This window comes from Eptesicus fuscus, chromosome 2, assembly GCF_027574615.1.
Source record: "Eptesicus fuscus isolate TK198812 chromosome 2, DD_ASM_mEF_20220401, whole genome shotgun sequence".
Taxonomy (NCBI): Eukaryota; Metazoa; Chordata; class Mammalia; order Chiroptera; family Vespertilionidae; genus Eptesicus; species Eptesicus fuscus.
The window spans coordinates 62,371,863-62,387,211 of NC_072474.1; the positions used below are offsets into that span (position 1 = coordinate 62,371,863).

Below are 15,349 nucleotides of genomic sequence, written 5' to 3' on the forward strand. Positions count from 1 at the left end.
TATACTAGAGGCCTGGTGCATGAAATTCGTGTACTGAGGGGGAGTGTCCCTCAGCCCAGCCTGCATCCCTCTCACAATCTGGGACTGCTGGCTCCTAACCACTCACCTGCCTGCTTGCCTGATCACCCCTAACCGCTTCTGTCTGCCAGCCTGATCACCCCTAACCACTCCTCTGCCAGCCTGATTGACACCTAACTGCTCCCCTGCTGGCCCAATCGCCCCCACTGCCCTCCCCTGCCGGTCTGATCGTCCCCAACTGTCCTCCCCTGCAGGCTTGATTGCCCCCAACTGCCCTCCCCTGCCGGCCCAGTCACCCCTAAATGCCCTCCCCTGCAGGCCTGGTTCCCCCCAACTGCCCTCCCCTGCCGGTCTGGTCACCCCTAGCTGCCCTTCCCTGCTGGCCTGATCACCCACAACTGCCCTCCCCTGCCGGCCATCTTGTGGTGGCCATCTTGTGTGCAAGGGTGTGATGGTCAATTTGCATATTACCTCTTTATTATATAGGATACCTGTTTTCTCATAATGATTCTGACTTACTAAGCATTTCATAATTGATATAAAATTTTTATAGAATCCTTGAAACTTTCAGTAGTTGAACAGTTTACAACCTTCTAATTTTCTTGACAATGCACCAGCAAAATTATTGAGATACTCTAAAGCTATATTTACTGGGTATAAGCCCCCTGGTACAATTCACAAAGTGAGTCAGTCAACTTGTGTTTGGGTCATTGGCTCTTCACTTCTCTTGACCTCATTTTCCTAATCTCTAATTGAGCTAAAACCACAAATACAGTGCCTCTACTGTAATATGCAAGGTGTTATTCTAGACATAGAGATGGAGGTTTTGATTCACCAAATTAAAAATAATGCAGCTGTAAGCTTTCCCCTTGTGGATGTTCTCATGCTTACTTATTATGCTCTTTTATATGTGAAAATAAGGTTCTTATTAAGGCAAAGCAGAGCCTCTGATAACACATATTGAAAGCATAAGATTCTAACAGGCTGACTTAATGCTTTCCAAAATTCTTAAAGCAACTATCACTGGTAGGTGTAACATGACTTTTCTTTGGTACAACTAAGACTATTAATTTAATTGAATGTGGGCGTTAGAGTGTATTTTGAGTGGTTCTCATATTTTGGGATCTCATTAACTGATTTTAATGTCATCTCCTGTGATTATTAATAAAGTTATCCAAATGTAGGCAGTAAAGTGTTTCCTTAATCTGCAAATTAAATGATTTGTCTCTGTGTTATAAAGAATTCTGTTCTTATTCTTCATGGCCTGATGATAGGATGTATGAATGACCATACTGCTGCTTATAACCTAAGTCTTAAAATAGTCCTCATGGGCAGTCTAAGTAGGTGGGATCTCTTATAATCATGTTTATAAATTGTTATCTTTACTTTTGTTTCTGGTAGGAATTGATCATTTATTCATGGTATCTCCTCAATGACACTTGTCCATAAACAAAACCATTCTTACCATTAATGATGCTAAACTCTCTGTTTATCATTATCTGATACTTATTTAGAATTTACTATTTACAACCATAATGCTCAGTGCTTTTATTACATGAGTTACCTCATTTTGTCCTCCAACAATTCTCTAAGATAGGCAGTATTCCTATTCCAGTTTTATAGGTAAGACAACTGAGATTCAGAGAGGGCAAATAATTCTCCAAGGTCACACAGCCATTTAACTCCAGAGTCTATGTTGTTAACCACTGAACTGTGTTGCCTCCTATATCTTCCTGAGTTACCTCAAATTGGAAATGTATTGGAGGGGCTACATGAGACTAAAGTGCTTCCCAAATGGCCCTGCAAGGTCACATGGCCCTCTTGGTTATTATCCTGTAGGTCTGGTCAAGCCTCCTCTAAAACGGTCCCGATCTGCACCTGATGGAGGCGATGAGGAGAACCAGGAGCAGTTACAAGACCAGATTGCTGAGGGTGGCTCTATAGAAGAGGAGGAGAAAACAGACAACGCCACCCTACTTCGCCTCCTAGAGGACGGAGAAAAGGTATTGTGCTTCTAAAAAGTAAGGATTGTATGTAAGTAACTTGTTTCCAGTTTACAAGACTGGTTGATAGGGTGACAGAAGATAAATATTTCAGCCTCTCTGATGAAACACAGTATTAAACCACCTTTTGGGTTCAGTACTTTACTTCTCTCATCTTCAGGATTTTCTGTCCTAGCTGATTACATAAAACAGCATGAGGTTTCATCAGACACAGTATTAACAATTGACACCTAATTCACCATCTTCCTCTATTCCCTTTATTGGACTGCAGTTCTTGCTATAATTCTCTATTCCAAACCCATGTACACAACCCATTCTGACCTCGTGCTTTTTCAACTCCATAACTCTAGTGATACCTACAAGAAGCTTCAGCCAGTCTGCGCTATCTCCCCAGCCTTCTCACTCATAGAACATTACTTTGCCTTTCTATTTCAGCCTCCTGCACCTTGCCCATCTCTCCAAGCTCCTCTTACTGACCCTGCCTGGTAGCCTGAGCCCCCTGCAGCATTGTGTGCCTTTCAGTTTACTACATCCATGATGTTATTTCTTCATTCTATACTTAACTCATTCTCTTCCCTGCCAAAATGCCTCTCTCTCCATCATTTGCATAACCTCTCTTTGTAACTCCCATTGATACAGTCTAATTTATTTGGATGTCTTTAATACTTAAATGTAGGAAGTGTTTCTTGATTGTCTTGCCAACTCAGGCTTGGTTAGATACCCTCTTTTATGCTTTTATAATGCCTTGTATATATTACTCTATTTTATCAGGTCCTGATTATTTGTTCCTGTGTCTGTCTCTCCCCCTAGCCAGGGAGCTCCTGATAGGCCGCAGTGCTTCTTATTCCCACCCTATTGCTGTACAGCTCCTCACTTAGCAGACACCCTAAAACCTTTGAGTGAAGGAGTGTTTGGTTGAGTAAATAAAGGGAGGAAGGAAAGAAAGAAAAGAGGGAGGGAGGGAGGGAGGGAGGATTAGTGAACATCAACTGTTTAAAGAATGGTCTTTTGTCTATTATATTAGATCTTGGAATGACCCTTGAAATCTGGCCCACTCTGAAGTAGTAACCAGAAATTAGTATATAATTTTTAAAATTGTGTCCATATGGCCTTATTAATGTGGAATGAGAATATTTTTAAAAACCATATAACTGCAAAAGTTCATTAAGTCTGAAGGAAACACAAGAGAGGCTCTGAAGTCTTGGGAATGTTATATTTCTTCATTAGGATGCCAGTTGCAGCATATTTAGCATTTGAAAATCCAAGCTGTGCATTTATGAAAAACATTTTTCTGTAGTATGTTACACTACACTAAAGGTACTTTAAAAGTGCATCAGTATTTTTCCTGTAACATTCTACCATTTTATTATTGAAGCAGTTCAAATGTGGCTATGAAAATTGACTTACATTTGCATATTTTAGAAAATTACTTTCTAATGCTGTCACTTGTTAAACTTTTAATCTCATGACTACAGTTTTTGCTATTTTAAGATTCAGTAGTACAGGAAGTATATTCAAACTGACATTTATTTGACATTTGTTTGCCTCTGGTTTAGTTGTTGATCTTTTTCCTTGACTCATGTTGAACTGTGTTTAAACAAGAAAGAATTTTTAATAAGAACAGATCCTGCTCATTGGAAAGAAAACAATACTTACATTGAGCGATTCAGTGATTCCTTCCTTCTATGAGGAAAATATAACTTATGCCAATTTGGGCTTTTTACAATGGCATAACAGTCGGCCAGGCAGGCAGGATCCAGGTGGGAGCAGATAGGGACCAATTCCCAGTTCTAGTTCCAGGAGTTGTTAGGGAAAAAGGAAAAGTGAGCTGTGTGGAAGAGAAAGCAGCCAACAATTGCAAACATGATTATGTAAATTACCTTGCTCTGACAACAGCCAGTGTGCATTTGAAATTTACAAACGAAGACACAGAGGCCCAGAGAAATTAGGAAACTTGGCTAGATCTACAATAAGTAACAAAACCAGAATTCACTCAGGATTGTTAGGCTCCCCAGACCTTTTTCACTTTGTATCATCTTGGCTCACACAGGGCTCAGTCCTAATCTGTTTACATGTATGCCTCAGTTCCCTTTCCTGCCAAGTTTTCTGTCTGTATCCCTCATTATTGAACTTGTTCATCACCTGTGGAACCTGGTACATATGTGCCTGGCACATAGTGAGTATTCGTGAATATTGAGAGAAATGGATGATGCATGGGGGTGAATGGATATGATTAAATGGTTGTTTTCTTTTTACTGAGGTCAACTACAAATCAGACTACTGTCTTAGCAGATTCTCTTAAATATGCTTACACTCATTTACTATGCTTGGCTCAGGGGATGTCTTCACAGAGGGACTCCGGTAAAATACTGTTCTCCCATTAAATCCATGTTTTAAAACATTTTGTTTTAGTTACATAAAAAAAAAAAATTCTTAATCTATGTTAATGAATGTTTATGGTTTTTCTTTATAGATCCAACACATGTACCGTTGTGCTCGAGTCCAGGGCCTGGATACCAGTGAGGGGCTGCTTCTCTTTGGTAAAGAGCATTTTTATGTGATTGATGGCTTTACAATGACAGCAACAAGGGAAATAAGAGACATTGAAACTTTACCTCCAAAGTAAGTAGATGAATACAGAGACATACAGTACAGCTATCTTTAGAAAACAATATTATTCACATCGTGTTTTTTAATCCAGAAATTGTGTTTCAAATAATGTTACCTCTCAGTTTGTGTGCATCCATGTTAAATATCCACAAGGGTAATAGTTATTTAAAAGTAATAAAGAAAAAAATGGCTTTATATTTCAAAATGAAAACTAAAATTTTGACTATGAATTCATAATATTAGACACCAAATTTCTTATATTATAATCTATATGTTTATGAACTTATTCTGAATTTGCAAATTGTTCTTTTTAAAAAATTTTAGTACAAGCACAGTTATAGGGAAAACGCAGGCCACTGCCAGCCCTCTAGCAGGAAGAGCGTCCATGCCCTGGGTGCCCTGGAAGCAGTGTGACCGAGGCTCAGGCAGCAGTGAGCTGAGTCTTACCCGTCTTCCTTTCTTCTGCCAGTTCTGTGATGGAAGTGATAGTGGGTAACGGAAAACCCACAAGGCAGACAAGCTAGAAGGAAGATGAAAAGCTAAAGGCTTAGAAATTCAACACGTTTTTCTCTTCCTTTGCCATTTTGAACACCTAACACTGTTGAATGTAGACATGAGCTCTGCAATTCATTCCTAGGAGATATTTCATATAGTCACTTTTAGCAACAATTAGGGCCACATTATGACTTTCATGGGCCCCTTTCTCCATATAAAAACATTAAAATTTATATTTTATGACTCTTAGTTTAAAGATGAATATATCCATATTATATATTAAAACATTTTCTTCTGCCCAAAAGTTTAATTTTGTTCTTCTGGTTTTAAAAGAAATTAAAACATTTTCTTGGCCCCTGAAAGTATTTAGATCTAGGCACTGGGTCTGATGGATAAGTTGGCCCTGATAGCAATAATGGGATTTTAAAATTAACTTCATCAAAGGAGGTTGCTTGTGTGCTGAGTAGCTGACAAATTAGTCTCTTAAATATATTTTTAAGTGAATATTCTCCCTTCTATTCATATGTTGAGAATAACAGCTTTTGATGAACTTTGAATTTATCTCTCGCTGTGTTTTTGTTTATCTCCTTTCCCTTGGCTGCCTATAGTATGCATGAGCCAATTATTCCTAGAGGAGCCAGGCAAGGCCCCAGTCAGCTCAAGAGAACGTGCAGCATTTTTGCGTATGAAGATATCAGGGAGGTACATAAAAGGAGGTATCTTCTGCAGGTGGGTTGACTTAGTAGTACCCAGTGTTTTGTCATGTTCCTTTATTCAGAGCATGTATTATTTTAAAACTGATGCATGCCATGAAAACCCTCTGCAGGATCTGCATTATCCCTTAGAGTATTTCATAGATTATTCCTTAAATTTGGTTACTAGTATGTGACAGACAAACTGACATCACACGGTGCATAACTCTGTATAATATATCTCTTTAAAAAATAAAAATACCACCTAAAACTTAAGTGATATCTTGGTCATCCATCCTTATCTATAGCTATCCAAATCAACATTATAATTGCCTCTTAATATAAAAATTACATCTTTATTATAATTTTACAGAATTATAACTTTTTATTTTACCATTCTATTATGAAATTTTTTTTTAAAAAAAGTTGAGAACACATTTGAAACAAATTGGCTCTGTTTACTTTGTAATTGAATCTGCTGGGAATTTATGACTCAGTGTTCTTCAATGGGTTAACTTTTTCAAATTCGTAGAAATTGATAGTGGAAAAGTTAATATATAACTTATTTGTGTTTTTCTTTATGTCTTTTTTTCTCTGATCATTTCAGCCTATTGCTGTGGAAGTTTTCTCCGGAGATGGACGGAATTATCTCCTTGCTTTTCAGAAAGGAATTAGAAATAAAGTCTATCAAAGGTATTGCTTATTAGGAATACTTGATAATGCTATCATGGGAAGAGATGGGAGGGAAACTACCAGTTTAGCTAGTTTTTAAAAATCTAGAGTTTAGATCAGTGAATTAATTTCTTTGAAGAAAATATTTGTTTCACTTTTTGCCAACTTCTATAAACATGATTCTTCTAACTAGCTTTTATAAGGATGCTATTTTATTTTGAAATGCCATTTTTTTCTTCTGGCAACGTATAGTTACCATCCAAAGCTACTTTCATCACTAAGTCCTGCATCTCTAAATGTAAAAGGATGGTGAAGTGTAGCTTCAAAAATAACACTTCAGGTTCCAAATAGGCTTTCTTCATATTGAACAGAGAGACCAAGTTTCCTTAGAAATTACACTCATATGAGACTTTCTCTGGCCTTGGAAGGGACGTTGGATATCTTCACCATTGGAAAAGTAGTACAAATAAAGCACTTACTATAATATAACCCTACCTTATTTTGGATAAAAATGTATTTCAAATTTACTTTACAAACCTCACAGTACATATCCATGGCATTTGAAGATATTTCTGTTAGATGTATGAATAATAAGGCTTTATGCACTGATCATAGATAGGAGAGACCTTCTCTTACTCTTTGAAGGGTGGTGTAGATCCTGCAGGCCCTCTAGGAAAGGAAGTTTTCTGTTTCAAGTCATTCCATGAGGAACAACGAATGCCAAGCAGCATTGCTAATCGCTGTAGTACAGTAACGTTAGTTAGCAGTGAGCACCTGGGAATGAGGGCGGGTCTTTAGGTGCAGTGGTTGTGAGTATTGATTGGTAAATCAGAACCCCCTTCATGTATGGGAAGAGCTAAGTAAAGTGACTGAAATTTCAGTTATCTACCTTGTTAATCTCTAAGGGTGCTATTGTTTTCAGCACTAGGAAATTATTTGCTCTTCATAACTGGAAACCATTACAAGGAGATGAGTTTTTCTTTCTGTGAGACATTTCTGTGTCTGTGCCACATTCAAGGTCTATATTCATTCCAAGAATTTCTACATAATTCTCTTTGCCTTTAAAAAATGTAGGTTGACATTATAAGCAACTCTGAAAAAAATTATAAGATTATCACATAAAGTTCCTTACCTTGTGTGGGTCTTCATTTATGTAGTGATGTGTCTGTTCTATCATTTTAGCTGTCAGGATTACTTGCTGTCATGTGCATAGTTAGCTGTTAATCACTCTCTAGGACTTCATTAAGTTGACTCAATTCCTGTGAATCCGTGCTGCAAGGCCTTTCTTCCTGCAACATGGCAGCATATGTAAAAAGCCAAATGATTGATTTTGCTGTGGGCTTTTATTATTTGGCTGCGGAAGCGACCACCTTCCTTATCCTAACAGAGTGTTCTAACTATTATGTGTTCCTGCTGCCTGCCATTTATTGGGAAATGGAGGGGTAAATGAAACAAGATGTAAATGAATCATCCGTCCTTTCTCAGGCTCTCATTAGACCCTGACTGAGACTTCACTTTCAATTTTATGCTATTTTTAAACTTTCCAGGTTTTTGGCTGTAGTTCCATCTCTAACTGACAGTTCCGAGTCTGTGTCTGGGCAAAGACCAAACACAAGTGTGGAGCAAGGGTAGGTGTTTGCTTCTTGCATTATAATTTAATAGTGAAATTACCATGTTTGTATCTGGACGGCATTATTTAATATTTCAGATGAGTGTTTTCTCTTCCTGGTGTTGCACAAAATTGTTTGATTACTGAAAACTAGAAGGAAAAAAGAAAATGTGTGCATGACCACTCAGGTCAAATCAGTGCTCCCATTTTGATCATTTTTCTTGGAGTCTTTTAAGCATGCATATATTCCTATATGCATAATTAAGTTCGTACTATACACATTTCTATTTTGCTTCTTCCATTCAGTGTTATATGTAATGGTTTCCCCTGCTTTAAAAAAATTCTTCAGAAACATTACTTTTATTTGCTACCTATTCAACATATGTATAAAACATTCTTTTATTTGTGGATATTTCATTTTTATCATGTTCCCTTCTAATGATAATGCAAGTGTGATTCCTGATTATTTTTTTTAGGGTAAAGTCCTCTCAGTAAAATAAAGAGAATGAATTTGAAGGCTTTTGATACACAAAACCAACTTAATTTCCATAAAAATATGCACGTTTGTATTCAATCATTTGTGGATAAGTTTAGTTGTCTCCATAAGATGCTTCTCAACTCTTTATATTTTTTAAATTTTTTACCGATTTTATAAAGTGTTTTTTTTCATATTTTAAATGAGCATGTCTTTTATTATTAGTGCTAGAGCTCAGTAAATGTTTGTTAGCCACTTAAAATCATCATTTGGGGATTATCTATAACTTTTGCCCATTTTTTTTCCTGAGTTTGTTGTTGGTGGTGGTTTGATTTTTTTCTTTAAATTGAAATATAATTGACATATAACATATTAGTTTCAGGTATACATTATAATGATTTGATATTTATACATATTGTGAAATGATCACCACAGTAGTTTAAACAGTTAACCTCTCCTCTTGAGTTCTTATCAATTTGTATGGGGTTTTTCAATAATAATGTATTATTACTCCTATGCTTGTCATATTTTTCACAAATTTCCCAGGTTTCCTCTTGATTTTGTTTTTTCACATTTAAAATAAAACTTCTGTTTTTATATGTTCACACCTATCAGTGCTTCCTTGTGCTCTTTTCAGCTGCTTTTACTCTTAGAAAGTCCTTCTGGATGATGTAGATACTTTAAGAATCCACACACCCAGCTCCATTCACAGTCGCTCAGAACTGTGGTCCTTTATAATCCACTGGAAGAGAAGCAGGGCTACAAATTAATTATTACAACCTGCAAAAGAATGACTTAAAACTACTGGAGATTATATAACTTGTAAATAAAATTTGAGTCCAGTCTGTGTATATCTAAATATATTAAATTCGTGTATTTCTCTTTAGGTTGTTGCTTTTATTTTTCTTTGGCCGAGATTTAGCAAATACAAATGCTAACTACATGCTTTTATTAGCCTCAGAAGCATGTTTTGCTCCTAATCACGTATGTTGTTAATATAAAAAAAAGGAAGTGAAAGGCTCCCCTAGAGCACATCCAGCCTTTTTCTACTTATAATCAAATTGCTAGTACTTTCATCTGCCCTGATCATCTTCAGCTTGCTATTTTCATTGTTCTTGCTACTTTCTGTGCTGAATTGGCAGTTCTTGAAGAACTTCTAAAAGCTCAAAGGCAAGAAGCAGACATTCATTTCCAACTTTAATCTTCTTTCCAATTGTTCCCTTTCTTATAAGGTTGAGGGGTGATCATAGCTCTTTTTTCCAGGGAGAGCATCCTATACATTCTATTTTCCTATTGGAAAGAAGAATTTATCTGTAAGTGGCAAGTGGTATCTATGCCATTGAGCTGAATCTATTAATTTACTTTCAGACAGTAAAATATGTAGTTAAGTGTTTGCTTACTGGTTTGACAGCCACTTTGCAATCTTCAAAATATAATTATCAATGTTATAAAGTTGGTAAACCTAAAGAAGGATTTTAGCCCAGCCTGTGTGGCTCCGTGGTTAAGCATCAACCTATGAACCAGGAGGTCACAGTTCGATTCCTGGTCAAAGCACATGCCCAGTTGCCCCCAGGCTCAATCCCCAGTGGGGGGCAATCAATGATTCTCTCTCATCATTGATGTTTCTGTCTTCTCTCTCCCTTTCCCTTCCTCTGAAATCAATAAAAATATTTTTTTAAATAAGGATTTTACAGCATTCTAGAAAAGGCTGCTATCAAAAAATTTTAAATAACCTGAACAGCAATGACTTTCTCATTCACTTTCAACATCTCTTTTAGAAAATATGCTGTGTACCTACTATGTACAAAATATTGTATATTATTTGTTATTCCAACATAATGTCTTTAAATCCTTTTACATAGTGATTATTGGAAAAGGCAGAAGGTTGTACTAGATAATTGTTTTTAAAACTCTTTTGCCATAACCCACAGTAAAAAAAATATATTCTACATTGTATCCCACAACACACAAACTGAGGTAGCTAAGACAAAATTCACTGAAAATACTTTCATTACTATATGTGATGCCTCCCAATGTTCTGTGTTCTTCCGTTCAGTTCCATGTTATTTCATATTTAAGAAGATGAAATTGATTTTATGACCCACTAATAGGTCCTCCATAGTCTGAAAAGTTCCTGGACTAGGTCACTTAAAATTGTCAACTCTAAATTAGTCATTTAAAATTCTTCTGTCTACAATGTAATTATTTATTGATTTCAGGTCTGGGTTGCTTAGTACTTTGGTTGGAGAGAAGTCTGTCACTCAGAGATGGGAGGTAAGTTTAATGAAAATAGAAGCTTCCTTTGTAATTTATAGTTAGACTAGAGGCCCAATGCACGAAGATTTGTGCAAGAATGGGCCTTCCTTACCCTGGCTGCCAGTACCGCCTTCTCTCTGGCCAGAGCCGCCTTTCTGCCTTCCCATGCTGCCCAGAGGCCCTGAGTGGCTGGGGCGGTGCAGAATGCTTGCCCCCAGCCTCTTGGAGCCAGCATATGCAAATTAACCTGCCATCTTTGTTGGGTTAATTTGCATACTCACTCCTGATTGGCTGGTGGGCGTCGTGAAGATACGGTCAATTTGAATAGTGCTCTTTTATTAGTGTAGATGGTGCAAGTCATACAGTTAAAAAGGCACTTTAATAACCCATAAAATATGTACCATAGAAAAAATGTCTTATTTTTGTTCTTTTTAGAAAAAGTTTTGATGTTCTGAAATCTATAAGAAAGAAATTGTTCTTTACCTCATTTTGCATATAACATTTTAAAAAGTGAACATAGTGGATGTAATCGATTGCTCTAAAATGAACCCTTATCTCTCTTTCCCAAGAGAGGTGAAATCAGCAACTTCCAGTATTTGATGCACTTGAACACTTTGGCCGGCAGATCGTACAATGACCTCATGCAATATCCTGTGTTTCCTTGGATCCTTGCAGATTACGACTCAGAGGTAAATCTCGAGTCATTTTGTATAAGTGGAACACATTTTCAAAAGTAATTAAGAGATACTGCATTGGCTTAGATGTTTTATAGTTTAAAGTTCTCAGCAGGCACTTATTCCAAGAAGATGAGAAGAGCTTTAGATTGGACTTGTACAGAATGTGGATAATTGACCAACTTCTTGGGTATTAATTCATAACCTCTATTTGGTTTCCTTAAGTGGTAATTAATTTATATCCACTGGTGGATGTCTCTCTGCTCTCTGCACTGCAGCCAGTGTCAGAAACAAATCTACTTGAGTCATCCCTCTGTTTAAAATGATTCAATGAATCATTATCACGATTTGGAGAGAATTTAAAAGCCTCAGTACTGTGCCCTTTACAAAGTAGCTCCTAGGAATCTGTCCTTTGTGTGCTCCCAGGATTGCTATTTGGGCTACCTCTCCATCTCCTTGACATCTTTCAGTTGCTCTGCACGTGCTACACTCCTAGTGGGGAGTTCTCCCAGTGCTCATGCACACCTTCTCTCCCATTACACATTCACCTGGCTAGCTCCATTCCACCCTGCAGGACACACGCGGGTATCACTGTCCTGAAGCTGTGTCACTTTATCATCATGATTTGTGTTTGACCCTACTTGATTGTGAGGTCCTTTAGCGCAAAGACTATCTTATGTGTCTCTCAATTCCCAACCTCTACAATAATGCCTGCTACTTAGCATACACTTTAATGTTTGTTGAATTAACCAAAAAAATGTTAATGAGGTATTTTGCATATAAATTTTGAGGGGACAAATGTACTAATTTGACTTGTATTTATAAATGTGTATCAATTTCTCCTTCCCAAGACTTTTAAAGTACAAGTTGGCAAAATTGGTTGGTTATAACGCCCTATTAAAAGAATACAAATTAAATATCCCACAGGTGCATATTTCAAATTTCTACTTTTAAAACCTTCAGGAGGTAAATTCAGGTTTCCTTTCAAATATATGAGTTAGGCCAACTAGAGATGAGCTTTAAAATAATCGTGGCAGACTGAAAGATTCTGTCTCAGTGACAGTCACTTGGCCTAGTCTGATGCCTTTTAGAGGCGAATGAATTCCTGAGTGTTCTACTTTATGTCACTTCCCAATCACCTCTATGAAGGAAATGCTCTGAAGTAAGGTCAGCGTGAAACAGGGGAGGTGGGGAAGAGAACAGAGACGGCATTTGATCCTCTAGGTATGTGGGTGACGGAGGATAAAGATGAATTGAAGCTTTTGTATCCACAGTCTTCTGCTGTGTCCTTGCCAAGACTGGAAAGGATTGTCCCTCCTCCTCTTCATCTCCAGATATGGGTCCTGAGTGCCCTCCTCTGTCAACACTTAATTTCCAAAGCAGTTGTCTTCAAACCGAACCACTTAACAAACTGCCATGTGCCCCTCTATAAAGTGTGAATGACCAGCAGCTGTATGGCATTGTTTTGAAACCAGTTCTGCCATGGGACCCAAAAGATATTAGCACGTTTTTACAAATCACCATTGTCAGCTGTAGCCACCATATCTGCATCGGTGGGCATAGAGGGTGTATGGTAATGTGGAACTAGGTTTATTTTGTATTTTAGGAGGTTGATCTTACTAATCCCAAGACATTTAGAAACCTGGCGAAGCCAATGGGAGCACAGACAGATGAACGATTAGCTCAGTATAAGAAGCGATATAAAGACTGGGAAGACCCTAATGGTAAGTAACTTTTCTTGTCATTAAACTTTTACCTAATTTCAAAAGTAAAACCATTAATTTAGTGGTCTGACCTCCTTGCATCTTTCCCCCAATTGCTTATATGTCATTATCTCTGCTATGTTATATATGCACACATCTATACAACTATCAGAGTAGAAAATCTGGTTTTGCATGCCAACTGATGGCCATGCTTAGAAGGGATTCTTTCAGGTAGCCTGTCAGGTACTGGCAGAAAACTAAGTAAGGTGTGTCTGTCTGGCACAGGGCAGAAATTTCCCATCATAATGTTCCTTTGCTTTGACTCATATGTAGGCCAGGAATTACTCTTTCATTTATTGACTCAATGTTTAGAACCCTTTTGCATTTAAAAATAAAAATTGACTACCTTCTGAAACACTTCAGTTTACTTATTTATTATTTATTATTATGTTTAATGTTTATTATGTGTGCCCCGAAAATAAGCAAAACAAAAGCGGGGGGCGGGGAAACTAAGCCTAACAGTATTCCCTATGTGGATTCTTGCTTTTCCATTGATTTTTAGAAAGAGTGAAAGGGAGGGAGATAGAGAAACATTGATGTGAGAGAGACACATTGGTTGGTTGCCTCCCACACGGCCCCCGACCACGGCCAGGGATCGAACCTGCAACCCAGGTTCATGCCCTTGACCAGGAATTGAACCCACGACCCTTCGGTGCATGGGCTGACACCCTAACCACTGAGCAAACCAGCCAGGGCTGGACTCTTTTTCACCCCCCCTGCCAATAAGAGTAGTAAAAATTGCATAATATTCATAAACAATTTAGGGAAATATGATGGTGCAGAGCCAGAAAGAACCTAATGAAAAGTATCTGCAAGTCAATAAATATGCTGCTTTAGTGGAGATGTTTTGCTCTTCAGAGTTATCCATTACAATTAGCCTCAAAACAGGAATTGCTAGATATGCTAAGTTTGAAGGGAAAGGCATCAGGTTATACTTATATTTCATTACTGCCCAATATGTAAGTGAGGGGAGCAGTGTCACCACAAGGTTTTCATGCTACAAACGCCAGCACCAGCTGTATTTAGTGTCATCAGCATTTTTAAGCCTATTAATACCAATTTTATTTTTTATGTTTACTCTTTTGTTTTCAATTTTGCTGTAATTTTTTGAGCAGGAGAAACTCCAGCCTACCACTATGGGACCCACTATTCATCTGCCATGATTGTGGCTTCATACCTAGTGAGGATGGAGCCTTTCACACAGATATTCTTACGGCTGCAGGTAAAACTCTAAATTCAGAATTGTCCCATTCTGCATAGGCATTCTTTCTATTGAAAATTGTTGCTTTTTAAAAAAAATACTGTCATCTTGCCTTACAAGAGGACCCATAATCAAAACATAATTAAAGTGAAATTTTGCTATATCAAAATTGATGAATAAACTAGAATTTGTTTATAATAAACAAGTGCCAAGGTCCTTTAGTCAAATAAACAAGTAGCATATGCTTTCTGGCGAGGCATATGGAATTCAGCCTTAACTGGTTGAATTCAACAAACATTAAAAAAAAAAGTAATTAGTCTATCTCATTCGCTGTTTTCTTAATTATAGCTGTTTTTGTCCACATTCTCTTTCATTCATTCAGACAGTATTCTGGTGCTTGCAGTACTTTAATGAATAAAGGCAAAAGCCCTACCGTGTGGAGCTTATATACTATTTTGGTTGAGGGAGCCAGTCAAACGGAATGAATATATTGTCAAGTGTTTTAGAATGTGATAAATGCTGTCAGAAAAATATAGATCAGGGAAAGGAGAATGGGAGGCAGGGGAGGTATCAATGCAGATTTTTTAAAAATAAGTTTTTATTGATTTCAGAGAGGAAGGGAGAGGGAGAGAGAGATAGAAACATCAGTGATGAGAGAGAATCATTGATCGGCTGCCCCCTTCATGCCCCACATTGGGGATTGAGCCTGCAACCTGGGTATGTGCCCTGACCAGGAATTGAACTGTGACCTCCTGGTTCATAGGCTGATGCTCAATCACTGACCCACATTGGCCGGGCACAATGCAGTTTTAAGGAATGATCAGAGTTAGTCTTCTTTAAAAGGTAACATATGAACAAAAACTTTGAGGAAAGGGAGTTAA

At 37.6% G+C, this 15,349-nt stretch overlaps 1 protein-coding gene across 1 annotated transcript in view; it reads left to right on the forward strand.

Annotated features, from left to right (window-relative positions):
- Window positions 1-15,349, forward strand: part of WDFY3 (WD repeat and FYVE domain containing 3) — a 265,989-nt gene that overhangs the window by 219,312 nt on the left and 31,328 nt on the right. The window contains exons 46-54 of the mRNA XM_054727645.1: window positions 1,858-2,021; window positions 4,495-4,643; window positions 5,735-5,855; window positions 6,426-6,511; window positions 8,038-8,118; window positions 10,794-10,848; window positions 11,400-11,519; window positions 13,111-13,228; window positions 14,383-14,489. Of these exons, the coding sequence (XP_054583620.1) occupies window positions 1,858-2,021; window positions 4,495-4,643; window positions 5,735-5,855; window positions 6,426-6,511; window positions 8,038-8,118; window positions 10,794-10,848; window positions 11,400-11,519; window positions 13,111-13,228; window positions 14,383-14,489 (1,001 nt within the window). The remainder of the gene's footprint in view (window positions 1-1,857; window positions 2,022-4,494; window positions 4,644-5,734; window positions 5,856-6,425; window positions 6,512-8,037; window positions 8,119-10,793; window positions 10,849-11,399; window positions 11,520-13,110; window positions 13,229-14,382; window positions 14,490-15,349) is intronic.